We start from the raw sequence: 15532 nt of genomic DNA on the forward strand, positions 1-15532 counted from the left end.
AAAGATGAAATGTCTTAAGTCAATCAATATTCAACCCCTTTGTTATGGCACGTTAAAATAAGTTCAGGAGTACAATTTTGCTTAAAAAGTCACATAAGTTGCATGGACTTTATTGTGTGCAATAAAAGTGTTTAACATGATTTTTGAATGACTACCTCATCTCTGTTCCCGACACATACAATTATCTGTAAGGTCCCTCACAGTCAAGCAGTGAATTTGGCTGTGACAGGAGAAAAGTGAGGATGGATCAACAACATTGTAGTTACACCACAATGCAAATCTAATTGACAGAGTGAAAAGAAGGAAGCCTGTACAAAATAAAAAATATTCCAAAACATGAATCCTCTTTGGAACAAGGCACTAAAGTAATACTGCAAAAAATGTGGCAAAGCAATTAACTTGTTGTCCTGAATATAAAGTGTTATGTTTGGAGCAAATCCAATACAGCACATTACTGAGTACCACTCTCCATATTTTCAAGCATAGTGGTGGCTGCATCATGTTATGGGTATGCTTGTAATCGTTCAGGACTGGGGAGTTTTTCAGGATTAAAAATAAATGGAATAGATCTAAGCACAGGCAAAACCCTAGAGGAAAACTTGTTTCAGTCTGCTTTCCAACAGACACTGGGAGATTAATTCACATTTCAGCAGGACAATAACCTAAAACACAAGACCAAATCTACACTGGAGTTGCTTACCAACCAGATGTGAATGTTTCTGACTGGTCAAGTTATGGTTTTGACTTAACTCTACTTGAAAATGTATGGTAAGACCTGAAAATGGTTGCCTATAATCAACAACCAATTTGACAGAGCTTGAAGAATTGTAAAATATTGCACAATCCAGGTCTGGAAAGCTCTTAGAGACTTACCCAGAAAGACTCATAGCTGTAATCATTGCCAAAGTTGCTTCAACAAAGAATTAACTAAGGGGTGTGAATACTTGTGTCAATGGTTATTTATGTATTTTATTTTCAATACATTTGCAAACATTTCTAGAAACATGTTTTCCCGTTGTCAATATGGGGTATTGTGTGTAGATGGATGAACATTTGTTATAATTTAATACATTTAGAATTCAGGCTGTAACACAACAAAATATGGAATAAGTCAAGGGGTATGAATACTTTCTGAAGGCACTGTATATACAGTAGAGTCCATTTCATTATCAAAACATTTAATTCCATAATAGTCATAACACAGTTTCTGGGAATGGGGGTCTACCGTCTTTCAGACTAAAAGGAAGGCATAGTTTTAGTCAGGTGGTAATATTAAGTGGAGTGGATTCTCTATCCTGTGTGATCTCATACCCCCTCTGGATCGGAAAAAAATCCTTCTTCGATAGGAGTACTTTTAAGTATGTGTGTGATATGGATCCATTGGTAATGTCATAATAGTTGGTTGCCCTTAGTGACAGGGGTCGAAGGGGTACTTGGTGACCCCTCCGTGGAGCTCCACCACGTTCTCGGACCAGGTGATGACGTCCCCGCTGAGGTGGCTGTTGCAGGAGGCCAGGCTGTAGATGTCATGGGCCGTGAGGACATTAGCCCACATCTGGAGGTCAGAGATGTCCCCCATAAACGCCTGCGTGGCGTCGAAACGACCTCCCAGAGTGTCCTGGAGGAGAGAGATAAGGTCATGTTAGGCTCATTCTAAAGTTAGGATTTGGACTTAAGAAAGGAGCCATAAATGCATTTAAACGAAACAATGGGGTTTGTTTGAGGCTAGCTTTGGATCACAGGATGCTGCTGAAGGAAGAACGGCTCACAATAATGTCCGGAACGGATCGAATGGAATGGCATCGAATGAAAACCATGTGTTTGATGTATTTGATACCCTTTTACCTATTTCACTCCAGCCATTACCATGAGCCTGTCCTCCCCAACCTCCTGTATGTACGGTAGGTGGTAGTCAGCATTCATTATATGACAAAACCTATCTGCTGCTCTAAATGAGACAAGGTCAGGGTTCAGAGGTCAGAGGCTAGGATTACACAGTAATGACTCTGACCTTAACCCCAAACACGATCACTGTTTCTGAGAGAAAGCCCATGCTAGTGAAGTGACTGCTTTTGTGGTTGTTTAAGGGCGCACGCACAACAGTCCTTCTGCTTGGGCTGCGTTTACACTGGTGGCCCAATTCTGATCTTTTGCCCAATTATTGTGAAAAAAACAATTAGTGGTAAAAAATAAGATCAGAATTGTGTGACTGTGTAAACATAGCATTCTAGACAGCCGTGGCGTGATACATAAAGGGAGGCTATACTAGGATAAGGGACTCAGTCAATAATAGGTGAAAGTATGGGCTGAGGAGGGAAGGAAGGAAGGGAAAGGGGATACCTAGTCAGTTGCACAACTGAATGCATTTGTCATGACGTTGCCCTCTTGGGGATAGCGAGTACCATCCCCCTCTCTCTGCACCATCCCCCTCTCTCCCTCACCCCCTACCAACAGGCTCTGTTAGGCAGGTCATAAATTCCTTGAGGAGTTCTCTCCTCATGGCCAGAGTATAAGAGAGAGTGAGTTTTCCCAGGAGAACAAAGGAACCTCTTCTCCAGCATAGAACTTGAGAACTGAACAATGTACATGTTTTGGAGAAGGTGTACACGGTTGGGGAAGAATCCAGCTATGACCGGTCCATTTCGTTTAATGTTTGTGAAACTCATGAGAGACAATACAGCCACATTACCATAACTCTGTTTATACAAGATTCTTTGTTATGAGGCTTGCATCTAATTGTTGTATAAAATTAATGAGTAAAGATGAAACTATTTGTGAAATTGTGTAATGTGATTTAAAACTGTTTAATGAAAGGGAACCCAATTCCCTTTAAAGTGAACTAAGACATTGGCCCGCCCCATGAGCACAGACATTGATCTGGCATCATGGGACAGCCTTTTTCTGCTCTTCCGAATATAATCCCCACCTGGAGAATCATCTTCAGACCAGCTTACCTCAATTATGAGCGGGCTAAGATTTGAGCCCAGACTAGTACCTCATCACAGAGGGAGTTCAGGTTTGAGTAGATTGCTGAATCTTTTAACCATACCATGTGGTTAAACTCTGAGACTATTGATCCGGCAGAATAAGAGTTACTCTTCGATACTAATTAGTAGTCAGCAGCTAGAAATTATGGACCCGTGAATGCGAGGACCGACAACCGCAGAAACAGCTATTCTATTACAACATTGCTGAATGTTATTCTGAACTATCCATTCTAACCACGGCAGAGAGAGAGAGGGCGGACAAACTTTCCAACAGAAACAAACTTTCCAACAGAGATCACGACGAAACACTGAGTGTAAATATATGTATTGATTGCAATTATTCCCGAATGAGTGAGCGTTCATGTGCAAAGGATTGGCATTTCAATAGTTATAATTATCAACTTTGTAGTGTCTTTTATCTCAGTTGACCCCCACTTCCCTTTTGTCCACCAAACCGCGATACCGGTTTAGCCCACTAGGGCACATTCCCCTGTCATTTCCTTGTAACCACATTTACCTTGTTTGTTTGTGTATGCATTTCTTTTATTATTTAGTTAGTTAATAAATAAATGATTGAGACACTTGATGTATGGATGACTGATAGTGAAGACTGGGTTCGTGCAGATAGTCAACAATTTACGAGACTTTATGAGACTAACGTGAGGTAAAGAATAATTCATTAATTAGAATACTAATTAATCAGATATTAAAATATCTGAAAGTTATATTAGGAAAAATATAACTTTGTAATCCGAATATTTTCCTTGGTGCCCCGATTTCCTAGTTAATTACATTTATATGATTAAGTTCGTTTAATCACGTAATAATAATTACAGAGAATTTATTTGAAAAAAATAAGTCTTTAGTTTAATGATGCAAAAGACACAACACATTCAACAGAAATGTGGCTTCCACATTTAACCTAACCTCTCTGAATCAGAGAAGCTCGGTGGGCTGCCTCAATTGGCGTCCACTACATAGGCGCCCGGGGAGCAGTTTGATGTTGGGGGTTAACTGCCTTGCTCAAGGGGTTAATGATTGAGGTCGCAGGGAAAATGGCTTAGTGTGCACTTTTCTTGTCTTGTGTAATGCAGAAGCTTTTTGTAGACACTCAATAACCAACTGAATTTGAATTTGAAGATGACCTGTTCCTGTCCGAGGATGAAGACCCCTCCAGGTTTGATGGGATGCCATGCGGACAGGTTCTCCCCAGAGCCCCTCTTCACCCCGTCCTGGTACGCCTCCCACTCACCGTCCCTCGTCGACCATGTCACACACACATGGTGCCACTTTCCATCGCTGATAGAAAGGGGCAGAGTCACTGCCTGGGGGGAAGGGAGGAGAGTAGGGATTGAGTACCACCAAGTTGACAGCACAAGGAGATAACTTGTGTGTTTCCAGTAGTAAACAGGTAAAGATTTGTACTACTTGATGACTTGATGTTAGTAGTAAATAAGTAGTTAAAACACTACAGCTTTACTACACGGGCTTGTCAATAGTAGTCAAGTAGAGTTTTTACTACTTGATGTTGGTAGTAAATAAGTAATTAAAACACTACAGCTTTACTACACAGGCTTGTCAATAGTAGTCAAGTAGAGTTTTTACTACTTGATGTTGGTAGTAAATAAGTAGTTAAAACACTACAGCTTTACTACACAGGCTTGTCAATAGTAGTCAAGTAGAGTTTTTACTACTTGATGTTGGTAGTAAATAAGTGGTCACACTACAGGAAGACAACACTGGCTTTTCGTGACCACCAAAGACAAGACAGGAAGTAGTTGGCTGTTGTTAGCTAGCTACTGTTTTTGCCCATCCTGAATGTAATCCTCTCCCGTCCTTCGTTGTCCTGTCTTTCATAGTTAGCCCTCAAGCTGACACCAGTTCCTTTAAGGTTTATGAATACTTTCATGTCGTTGTTTAGCCATTTATATAACATTTTAGGAAATTAAAAAGGATCAGGAGAAATTCAGTAGTGATCAGTGGTGACACTACACGCACAAATGGCAGTAGAAATTCAATAGGGATTGAGTAGGCATACAGAAGTAGGCTTTGTGTAGTAATTCAATAGTGAACATGTAGGAATTGTGTAGGTATGTGTAGGTTTTAAGTAGTAAATAGCCAAAAGTTCCGTAGTTACACAGTAGTCATTAAGGGAGAATTATGTAGCGATTTAAATAGGAAATATGCATTGTTCACCAGTGATGAAAGGTCCCAATTTGTCACTCATTACTATTTAAATGACTACATAAATCACTACTGGTTTACTACACATCTCAACAGCAATCAAACAGTAAAACCAGTAGGGTTGTGTAGATCTTGTGTAGTATTGCTGAGTAGTAACTCCGTAGTATTTACTGGGTATTTACTCCGTGAATTATTGGGGGGGGTCTCTAAATTATGCAAATGAACAACTCTCCTGTTTGTTTAAAATGTAGTGGTAAATATGTTTTACAGTGGTAAATATGTTTTACAGTGGTAAATATGTAAATAAATGCTTCCAAATGAAACAAATACCCCACCTCTCTGTCATGGTTTAACCCATGTATTTATATGTGGCAACACTGTCCACTCTGTAGTGCTGAATTTCGGCCTAAGTTCCTTTACACATAGATGTTCCTTTGTACTTCCTAATTTACGCCGTTTGTTTGCCATGTGTCTTTGATAAAGAAATGGCCTTTATTCCAATCGTTAGATTTATCCTTTGATTTATCATTATTTGCGTTTGTCAGTCAGCTGTTTAGAGGCTCATTCGTTGTTTTTCAGGTGCGTGTGGGTACTGGTGTTCTCTGTGACCGAGGTAAAAGCAGATTCATGTTGGATATTTCCTTACGTCCACCAACAGCAGTTAGGGACCGTCAACATAGTGACAAATCAAATTTTTCAAGATTTCAATAGCTCTTTAACCATTTCTCCTAAAACGTTCAAAACGAGTTGTAGCTAAGTCCAAGTTATAGACACACATTGCACACACTTGGTTTTGTCGGTTTACATCTTACAATATTTTAAATGATTTAATTATTTGAACCTCAAACAAGGTTTATAATGTACACTCAGTGGGCCTACACATTGCACACCCTTTTGTTTGTCCATTTGCATCTCATGAGATTTCACAAGAATATTTTAAAGATTCAAATTTCAATAGCTTCTCTTAGTCTTATGACCGACAACCCTCAAACTACTTTCAGAATATCCACCGAATAGCCTTATATATAGCACCACCTTTTATTTGTCCATTTTCATCTCACACAATTTTACATATATTTTCAATGTTTTTCAATGTTTCTAATTTCAATAGCTCCTTGGTCATGTGACCTACAACCCTCAAACTACTTTCAGAACATCCAGTCACTAGCCTTATATATCGCACACCCTTTCATCCATTTTTATCTCAGGTGATTTTAAATGAATTGTTATTTTTTTCACTGTTTCGAATGTCAATAGCTCTCTGGTCATGTGACCTACAACCCTCAAACTGCTGTCAGAATATCTATCAACTGATAAGCCTAATATATTGCACACCCTTTTGTTTGTCCATTTTCATGTCAAACAATTTTACATACATTTTTCAAACGTTCAAATGTCAATAGCGCCTTGGTTATGTGACCTACGACTGCTGTCAGAATATCCACTGAGTAGCCTTATATGTAGCACTTTTGTTTGTCCATTTTAATCTCACACGATTTTACAAAGAAATCAGCCAAGACCTCAGGTAAAAGAAATGCAGACCTCCACAAGTCTGGTTCATCCTTGGGAGCAATGTCCAAATGCCTGAAGGTACCACGTTCATCTGTACAAACAATAGTACGCAAGTATAAACACCATGGGACCACGCAGCTGTCATACCGCTCAGGAAGGAGATGCGTTCTGTCTCCTAGAGATACTTTGGTGCGAAAAGTGCAAATCAATCCCAGAACAACAGCAAAGGACCTTGTGAAGATGCTGGAGGTGCAGGTACAACAGTGTCTATATCCACAGTAAAACAAGCCCTATATCGACATAACCTGAAAGGCTGTTCAGCAAGGATGAAGCCACTGCTCCAAAACCGCCATTAAAAAAAGCCAGACTATGGTTAGCAACTGCACATGGGGAGAAAGATAATAATTTTTGGAAATGTCCTCTGGTCTGATGAAACAAAAATAGAACTGTTTGGCTATAATGACCATTGTTATGTTTGGAGGAAAAAGTTGGATGCTTGCAAGCTGTAGAACACCATTCCAACTGTGAAGCACGGGGGTGGCAGCATCATATTGTGGGGGTACTTTGCTGCAGGAGGGACTGGTGCACTTCACAAAATAGATGGCATCATGAGGAAGGGAAATTATGTGGATATATTATTGAAGCAACATCTCAAGACATCAGTCAGGAAGTTAAAGCTTAGTCGCAAATGCGTCTTCCAAATGAACAACGACCCCAAGCATACTTCCAACGTTGTGGCAAAATGGCTTAAGGACAACAAAGTCAAGGTATTGGAGTGGCCATCACAAAGCCCTGACCTCAAACCTATAGAAAATGTGTGGGCAGAACTGAAAAAGCATGTGCGAGCAAGGAGGCCTACAAACCTGACTCAGTTACACCAGCTCTGTCAGGAGGAATGGGTCAAAATTCACCCAACCTATTGTGGGAAGCTTGTGGAAGGCTACCCAAAACGTTTGACCCAAGTTAAACAATGTAAAGACAATGCTACCAAATATTAATTGAGCGTATGTAAACTTCTGACCCACTGGGAATGTAATGAAAGAAATAAAAGCTGAAATAAATCATTATCTCTACTATTATCAAATCAAAATCAAACCAAATCAAATTTATTTATATAGCCCTTCGTACATCAGCTGATATCTCAAAGTGCTGTACAGAAACCCAGCCTATTATTCTGACATTTAACATTCTTAAAATAAAGTGGTGACCCTAACTGACCTAAGACATGGAATTTTTATTAGGATTAAAATGTTAGAAATTGTGAAAAACTTAATTTAAATGCATTTGGCTAAGGTGTATGTAAACTTCTGACTTCAACTGTACATGCAGTTTGGATGCTGGAATTATTTTGAAGTGGATAAACACGCATAGGTAGCCTACTTTTTGAAGTGATTTGTTTGACAATCAGAGGAAAATATCATGACTGGTTGTGTTAATGTCACATTAAAAGGTAATACATTTCTTACAGTTTAAATTATGTCTTTATTATTAGTCCCATAAAAAAAAAATTGATAGAGACCCACAAAAATCATGGTGTAATTCACCCTCTGGCTGAGACTCTCTCCACCTGCTGTCTAAGTAAGCTGCTCTCTGACATCATTGTCACGCCATTAAGACGGATCACTGGTGTCAGAAAGTCCATTCGGTTTACCTTCAGAGTTACAATGCTCTTCAGTGTAGCCTAGTTATTATATACTGAGCTTCTGAGCTACTGAGTCCAACAGGCCTTCTGGGCTACTGAGTCCAACAGGCCTTCTGGGCTACTGAGTCCAACAGGCCTTTTGGGCTATAAACCTTTGGCTACAGAGACGTGGCTTACGGGGCTTTTATCCTCACAGCTGAAGTGTTAAAGCCAAGAGAGTTATATAGCATCCACTCTGCCCATGTTGGAATACCCGTTCTAGCATACTATACTGAACAAAAATATAAACACAACATGCAACAATTTCAAATATTTTACTGAGTTGCAGTTCATGTAAGGAAATCAGTCAATTGAAATGAATTAATTCGGCCCTAATCTATGGATTTCACAACTGGGAAAACAGATATGCATCTGTTGGTCACAGATACCTTAAAATAAAGGTCGGGGCGTGGATCAGAAAACCAGTCAGTATCTGGTGTGACCACCATTTGCCTCATGTAGTGCGACACATCTCCTTCGCATAGAGTTGATCAGACAGTTGATTGTGGCCTTGTGGAATGTTGTCCCACTCCTCTTCAATGGCTGTGCGAAGTTGTTGAATATTGGCAGGAACTGGAACACGCTGTTGTGTGTTTGTTTGTTGTCTGTAGCTTCTGCCTGCCCATACCATGACCCCACCACCACCATGGGGCACTCTGTTCACAACATTGACATCAGCAAACCTCTCGCCCACACGATGCCATACATGTGGTCTGTGGTTGTGAGGCCGGTTGGAGGTACTGCCAAATTCTTTTAAACAATGTTGGAGGCGGCTTATGGTAGAGAAATTAACATTCAATTATCTGGCAACAGCTCAGGTGAACTATCCTGCAGTCAATTGCATGCTCTCTCTAAACTTGAGACATCTGTGGCATTGTGATGTGTGACAAAACTGCACATTTTAGAGTGGCCTTTTATTTTCCCTAGCACAAGGTGCACCTGTGTAATGATCATGCTGTTTAATCAGCTTCTTGTTATGCTACACCTGTTAGGTGGATGGATGATCTTGGCAAAGGAAATATTCTCACTAACGGATGTAAACAAATTTCTGCACAAAAGTTGAGAGAAATAAGCTTTTTGTGCGTAAGGAAAATGTATGGGTATCTTTTATGTCAGCTCATGAAACATGGGACCAACACTTTACACGTTGCATTTATATTTTTGTTCAGTGTAAATAGTATGCAGAAAAAAATAGTTTTATAAATAGACTGACATTTCAAAAATAGATTCCCACAATTCGTTAATTTTGGTACAGCAAGTCAACTTCTCTGATTATCAGCTGTTGTCAAACACGTTGGAAAAGATGAAAAGGTGAGTGAATTCCACTACACCAAACACCGAAATAAGTATGCAGTTTAGGTATGTAATACACTAGGATGGGTATTCAGACATGGCCACTCTCTACTCAACGCTCTCTCTGCTCATCTCACCTTGTCATCCACCAACAGCTCCATGGGGTTGTTGCCCCACTCGATCAGCAGCAGTTCGTTGGCTTGTCCTGGTACAGAGTAGGAGAAGGGGGTCCCCAGCCCGGGGCCTGCGCCCCCCTTTATCCACAGACACAGGGTGAGGGCAAAGATCTCGTGGAGGAGGGTCGTCTTCACCTTCCCGTACATGTAGTTGGTTCTCATGGGGAAACCGATCTGGAAGGCATCAGGGTTCTTGGTCTTCTTCCTGCTGTTGGTACCTGTGTGGTGCAGGTTATTCAGTAGAGAGTCCAGTTTGTTGTTGGAGTGCAGGCCAGCCCTGGGCCCTGGTATGTGATAACCCGTTCTCTGCAGGTAACCATGGCTATCTGCCTCGTTGTCCTGTTGCCCATTGTCATGGTGATCATCGGGGTGGTCGTCATGGTGACTGTCGTCGTGATGCCCGTCATCGTCGTGGTCTTCATGGTGCCCGTCATCGTGGTGATCGCTGTCGTCATGGTGATTGGGGCTGCTGCTGAGGGCAGCAGCGGTGTGGTGCATCTGCTGCTCCAGAGCACTGATCTTCCTCTGGAGGAGCTCCTTCAGAGAGCTGGAGTAGGTGGTGGAGGTGTTCCTTGACTGCTGGGGAAGGAGACACAAACACTAACCTTATTTACTGTTGACTACAGTACGTACATTCTTTTTTTATTATGGTTGAGATTGAGAAACAGATTGAGAGATATGTGAGTTTCTACATCGTTGACTTGTGGTCTCTCTGTGGGACCGTGACGATAGACAGATGGCACGGGCAGCAGAGGGTACAGATCGGAGATCAGTGTCAATTATCATGATCTCCACTTACAGCCTGATAATCAGGCCACAAACCTGGACGACAAAGCCTGAATTACGAGAGAAAACGAGAGAGAAAACAGGTAGGAATGATGTGCCCTGCCCAGCACCATCCAGCCACACTAATTTTACCCATCTACCAAGCTAACCTAACTCTCTCTACCAATCTTAAACTCACCCAGCTAGCTCTGCCCTGCTCATCTCAAACCCACCCACCCACCCACCCACCCACCCCCACCCACCCAACCATACCAAACCCTACCAAGCGTACTCAAGCAGAATCCATTTAAACCGTCAGTGCTCAATAACCTTGTCTAGTGTGCCCATTTTGACTTAGACAGGGTGATCATCCAACCCCTAAAGCCACTTCACTGTCAGGCCAGGACCGGTTATGCCAGGGATGCCAGTCTCTCTCTGTGCCAAGACTGTTCTGCTCCAGACAGTCAGACAGGGCTGGCAGTGTAGCAGAGGAAAGGAACAATGGTGATCCTTGATTGTTTTTACAAATAAAGGATTTTGATGCCAGGAAACAAGATGTAGAACTCTGTCTGCCTGTGGCAGATGGTGTCTCGCATGGCAGGGTGGTACTTTCATGTGATTAACTGATTAACAGATGTAAATATCCCCAGCTCTTATTCAGCTTGATTTGTTTATTTGACCAAACAATCCAATGACATGTGCATCACCTGACCTGAGACAAGACAAGGAAGTGACACGTGGAAACACATTACATCCCTCTTCTTCTTTCTCTCCCTCTCTCTCGCGCATTATAATATAGTAATCTGCCATTTAGCAGACGCTTTTTACAATTTAAAGTAATCCCTTAATCCTGATTTTAGTCTCTGTCTCTCATCCCTCTGTCATTCTTTTATCTCTTTCCTCATGACCCCATCCTATCTCCATTATCTATTTTCTGTACTAAACGCAACTTTCTCTCACCTGTAGGTTATCCATTCTCTCTTTAAGGGCCTGCAGCATCCTACCCAGTTCTTCCGGCGATTTTGATGATATCATATCCTCTGGTGTTGCGTGTTTATCCTTCCCCCTGTTGTTATGCTCACTGTCCGAATGGTGCCCCCCATTCCCAGGGTAGTGTCCGGCTGCATCCAAGGCATGGTTGTTGTTTCCATGGTGACCCTGCTGGTTGCCATGGTGACCATTGTCAGCGTAAGGCAGTTGGCTGACAACCCCTCCGTGATGAGATGGAGGTTCATGGTGGTCGTTGTGAGCCACGATGCCCGGTCCAGAGCCCTCACACAGGGTGAGCTTGGCAGTCAGCTCCCTGATGGTCTCTCTCATATCCAGGATGGTCTCTTTCTGCTGCACCAGGCTTTCTCTCAGGTGTAAAATAGTGGTTTTAGCCTCCTCTGTCATTCCCCACCAGCCATTATTGTTCGGGGGCCCTACAGGAGGCATGTGGTGCCCTGCCCCGCTAGGCCCCATGACTGGCCCCCCAGAGGGGAAGCAGGCAGGGTCGGTATCGGCAGGGACGGGAATGCAGATGAACCGCGGTTGGCCTCCATAGTCAGGCCCTGGCATGGCAGCGGTAGGGGAGTTGAAGAGGAGGATGGTGGAGAGGATGAGTGTTTGTAACGACGAGGGTTTAGAGGTGCACTTGTGTCCCATTTTCAGCACTCTTTGAGGATGGTTTGAGGTTGAATAAATAGACTTCAACCTGTCTGATGTGAGTAAGTTTAACTCTTTTGAATTAAAAGCAGCATGTCCCAGAAAAGCTATTTTCCAATAGCTCTGTGGTCTGATACCTCTGAAAGTTTCTTATTTTATGGTGTGGGAGAACCAGGTTTGTTGTGGAAAGCACCTGCAAGAAAAGTATGAGGTTTAGAATGCAGCTGAGTAACTTTTGGTCTAGGAAGGACAGCACACGAAGTAGCAGGGACCAGTAGTTCCCCTTCTATTGCTGTGGGTGCTGTTTGGAAGACTACAAGGCTGCAGTTGTAGGTATGGAAGCCAGTACTGTACTCTAGGCAGGGCCGTACACAGATCTTTGGTGGTCTCAAAGTGAGAAAAAGAGTGCCCCCTTCCAAAATGACCGTCATTCCATTTATATTTTTCTACTGCTCCTGTAGCCAAATTCTCCATGATTTGTTTAAACATAGGCTTTACTTTTCTACCACAACACACTCACTCATCATACATTGTAGACTAAGCCAGCTCAAAGATGAAAGAAAGTTAGTTAATTATCTTGCTAGAACAACTACCGCGGTCTATCAGTATCTGATAATTGCTAATGTAGACTAGATGGATCAGCTACTTAGCTAGGCTATGCTGTCAAAACAAGCTAGTCTTTACTAGTCTGTCCCTGTCCCTGTCCCTGTCCCTGATCCTGTCCCTGTCCCTGACCCTGTCCCTGATCCTGTCCCTGTCCCTGACGCTGACCCTGTCCCTGTCCCTGTCCCTGTCCCTGTCCCTGTCCCTGTCCCTGTCCCTGTCCCTGTCCCTGTCCCTGTCCCTGTCCCTGTCCCTGTCCCTGTCCCTGTCCCGGATCCTGTCCCTGTCCCTGACGCTGACCCTGTCCCTGTCCCTGTCCCTGTCCCTGTCCCTGTCCCTGTCCCGGATCCTGTCCCTGTCCCTGACGCTGACCCTGTCCCTGTCCCTGTCCCTGTCCCTGTCCCTGTCCCTGTCCCTGTCCCTGTCCCTGATGCTGACCCTGTCCCTGTCCCTGACCGTGAGGCAACATGTGCTACTAACCTACTACTGGCGGTACTCATTGTAAACTGATAGGCAATTCGTTGCATTTGAAGTTACAAGAGAGAGAATAGACTAAATCAAATAAAGTTGTTAAATCATTGTTTTTTTGGTTTTTTACACGCACGTGCCTGACTGTAGTGCAGTATTCCATCTGCAGGGTTGAAGCATTCATTGGCTTTTGAGAGATTAATCAAGGGATTGGCCTGGAATAAAACAAAATCACAGAGTACCGATAGCACAGACACCAGATCATTATAACAAAAACACAAAAAAATAAGTAAATCAGTAAGAAATAAAGTGATCATTATTAAGAATAGAGTATGTTCTGAAATTATGTTGTTTTTACTGGCTGCTTAAGAAATCTCTTGATGATCAGTCACATCTTGTCATGTAAGTTCAAGCGTCTGCTGCTCTTATTTCTATGACCAGCCCGATTGACAGTTTTCTATTACTTTATAGTAGGCCTACGGGCACCATATGGTTTAAGTGGGCATTGAAGTCAGTGATTACTGATACATTTAAAGCTGACGGGCACATTTAACACTAATTAGAAAAGGGCTGACCAGCAAAAACCTAATATCTGCTCATATGGTGGCTACGTTTGTAATTAAGTAGAGTTTACCAAAGCCAGAAGGAGACCACCGAAGCATGACAATATCATTTCCAGGGATGGGTTGTCAATTACAATCTAATTGAGGATTTAAAAACAAATGTGGATTCCAGTCATCTCCTAGATTGAAGAACAATTGACCCCAATCCTGGCCTCTACACAGCACAACCAGAGTATATCGGATGAATGGGTCAAAGTCATATCAAATGAATTTCACTAGACAAGTTTACAAAGTTTGTAGATGATCCCTCGGTCTTGGAATGAAAGTCAATAAATCGAACCTGAATGGTCATAATCTACACATTGTTGAACAGAAAGAAAGTGTCCTTACCTGAGAACCTGTGTGTCCTGCTCCTGTTCCGTTGGTCAGTTAGCTAATCCACCTCACCACATACACTGATCAGATTGGGAGATTTACTCAGGGGAGTGTGTTCACTCTCTCTCTCTCTCTCTCTCTCTCTCTCTCTCTCTCTCTCTCTCTCTCTCTCTCGCTCTCTCTCTGTCTCTCTCTCTCTGTCTCTCTCTCTGTCTCTCTGTCTCTCTCTCTCGCTCTCTCTCTATCTCTCTCTCAGCGCTCTCTCTCTCGCTCTCTCTCTCTCTCTCTCTCTCTCTCTCTCTCTCTCTCTCTCTCTCTCTCTCTCTCTCGCTCTCTCTCTCTCTCTCTCTCTCTCTCTCTCTCTATCTCTCTCTCTCTCGCTCTCTCTGTCTCAGCGCTCTCTCTGTCTCTCTCTCTCTCGCTCTATCTCTCTCTCAGCTCTCTCTCTCTCTCTCTCTGTCTCTCTCTCTCTCTCTCTCTCTCTCTCTCTCTGTCTCTCTCTCTCTCTCTCTCTCTCTCTCTCTCTCTCTCTCTCTCTCTCTCTCTCTCTCTCTCTCTCTCTCTCTCTCTCTCTCTCTCTCTCTCTCTCTCTCTCTCTCTCTCTCTCTCTCTCTCTCTCTCTCTCTCTCTCTCTCTCTCTCTCTCAGCGCTCTCTCTCTCTCTCTCTCTCTCTCTCTCTCTCTCTCTCTCTCTCTCTCTCTCTCTCTCTCTCTCTCTCTCTCTCTCTCTCTCTCTCTCTCTCTCTCTCAGCGCTCTCTCTCTCTCTCTCTCTCTCAGCGCTCTCTCTCTCTCTCTCTCTCTCTCTCTCTCTCTCTCTCTCTCTCTCTCTCTCTCTCTCTCTCTCTCTCTCTCTCTCTCTCTCTCTCTCTCTCTCTCTCTCTCTCTCTCTCTCTCTCTCTCGCTCTCTCGCTCTCTCTCTCTTAGAAACACTAACACACACACACACACTCTACTATCTTCACTGTCGCACGCGGTGGTTCACCTACATCTTAACAGGATAATTGGCCTGATTAATCTGCCTGTATACTCCAGACAGTCTGACTGGCAGCCTATAGCCTATAGCCTATAGCCTATAGCCCAGCCCTGTCCAGCACAGAGCCTTCAGACCAACAGATGGCTGCTCGTATTCAGGTCAATTAGAGGAACACGCTCAGCACACACAAACAAGACTCAGGCACAAGCCAGATATACACTCAAACCAAATAAAATCCAGTGGTGTAAAGTACATAAGTAAAAATACTTTAAAGTACTACTTACAGTACCAGTCAAAAGGGGTTT

At 42.9% G+C, this 15532-nt stretch overlaps 1 protein-coding gene across 2 annotated transcripts; it reads right to left on the reverse strand.

Moving 5' to 3' along the window:
- Window positions 1-1033: 1033 nt before the first annotated feature.
- Window positions 1034-14354, reverse strand: LOC124006315 (neuronal pentraxin-2-like). 2 transcript variants are annotated; one of them, XM_046316264.1, is made up of 5 exons: window positions 14270-14354; window positions 11559-12438; window positions 9795-10409; window positions 4133-4312; window positions 1034-1618 (listed from the first exon to the last, which is right to left on the reverse strand). In XM_046316264.1, exons 2-5 carry the CDS (start codon window positions 12243-12245, stop codon window positions 1409-1411), a joined length of 1692 nt encoding a protein of 563 aa, XP_046172220.1. In that variant the 5' UTR covers window positions 12246-12438; window positions 14270-14354; the 3' UTR covers window positions 1034-1408. The 2 variants fall into 2 exon arrangements, with proteins under 2 accessions (XP_046172220.1, XP_046172219.1); XM_046316263.1 differs by having other exon boundaries at window positions 9795-10412.
- Between the last annotated feature and the right edge of the window lie 1178 nt (window positions 14355-15532).

This window comes from Oncorhynchus gorbuscha, linkage group LG19 (assembly GCF_021184085.1).
Source record: "Oncorhynchus gorbuscha isolate QuinsamMale2020 ecotype Even-year linkage group LG19, OgorEven_v1.0, whole genome shotgun sequence".
NCBI classification, from domain to species: domain Eukaryota; kingdom Metazoa; phylum Chordata; class Actinopteri; order Salmoniformes; family Salmonidae; genus Oncorhynchus; species Oncorhynchus gorbuscha.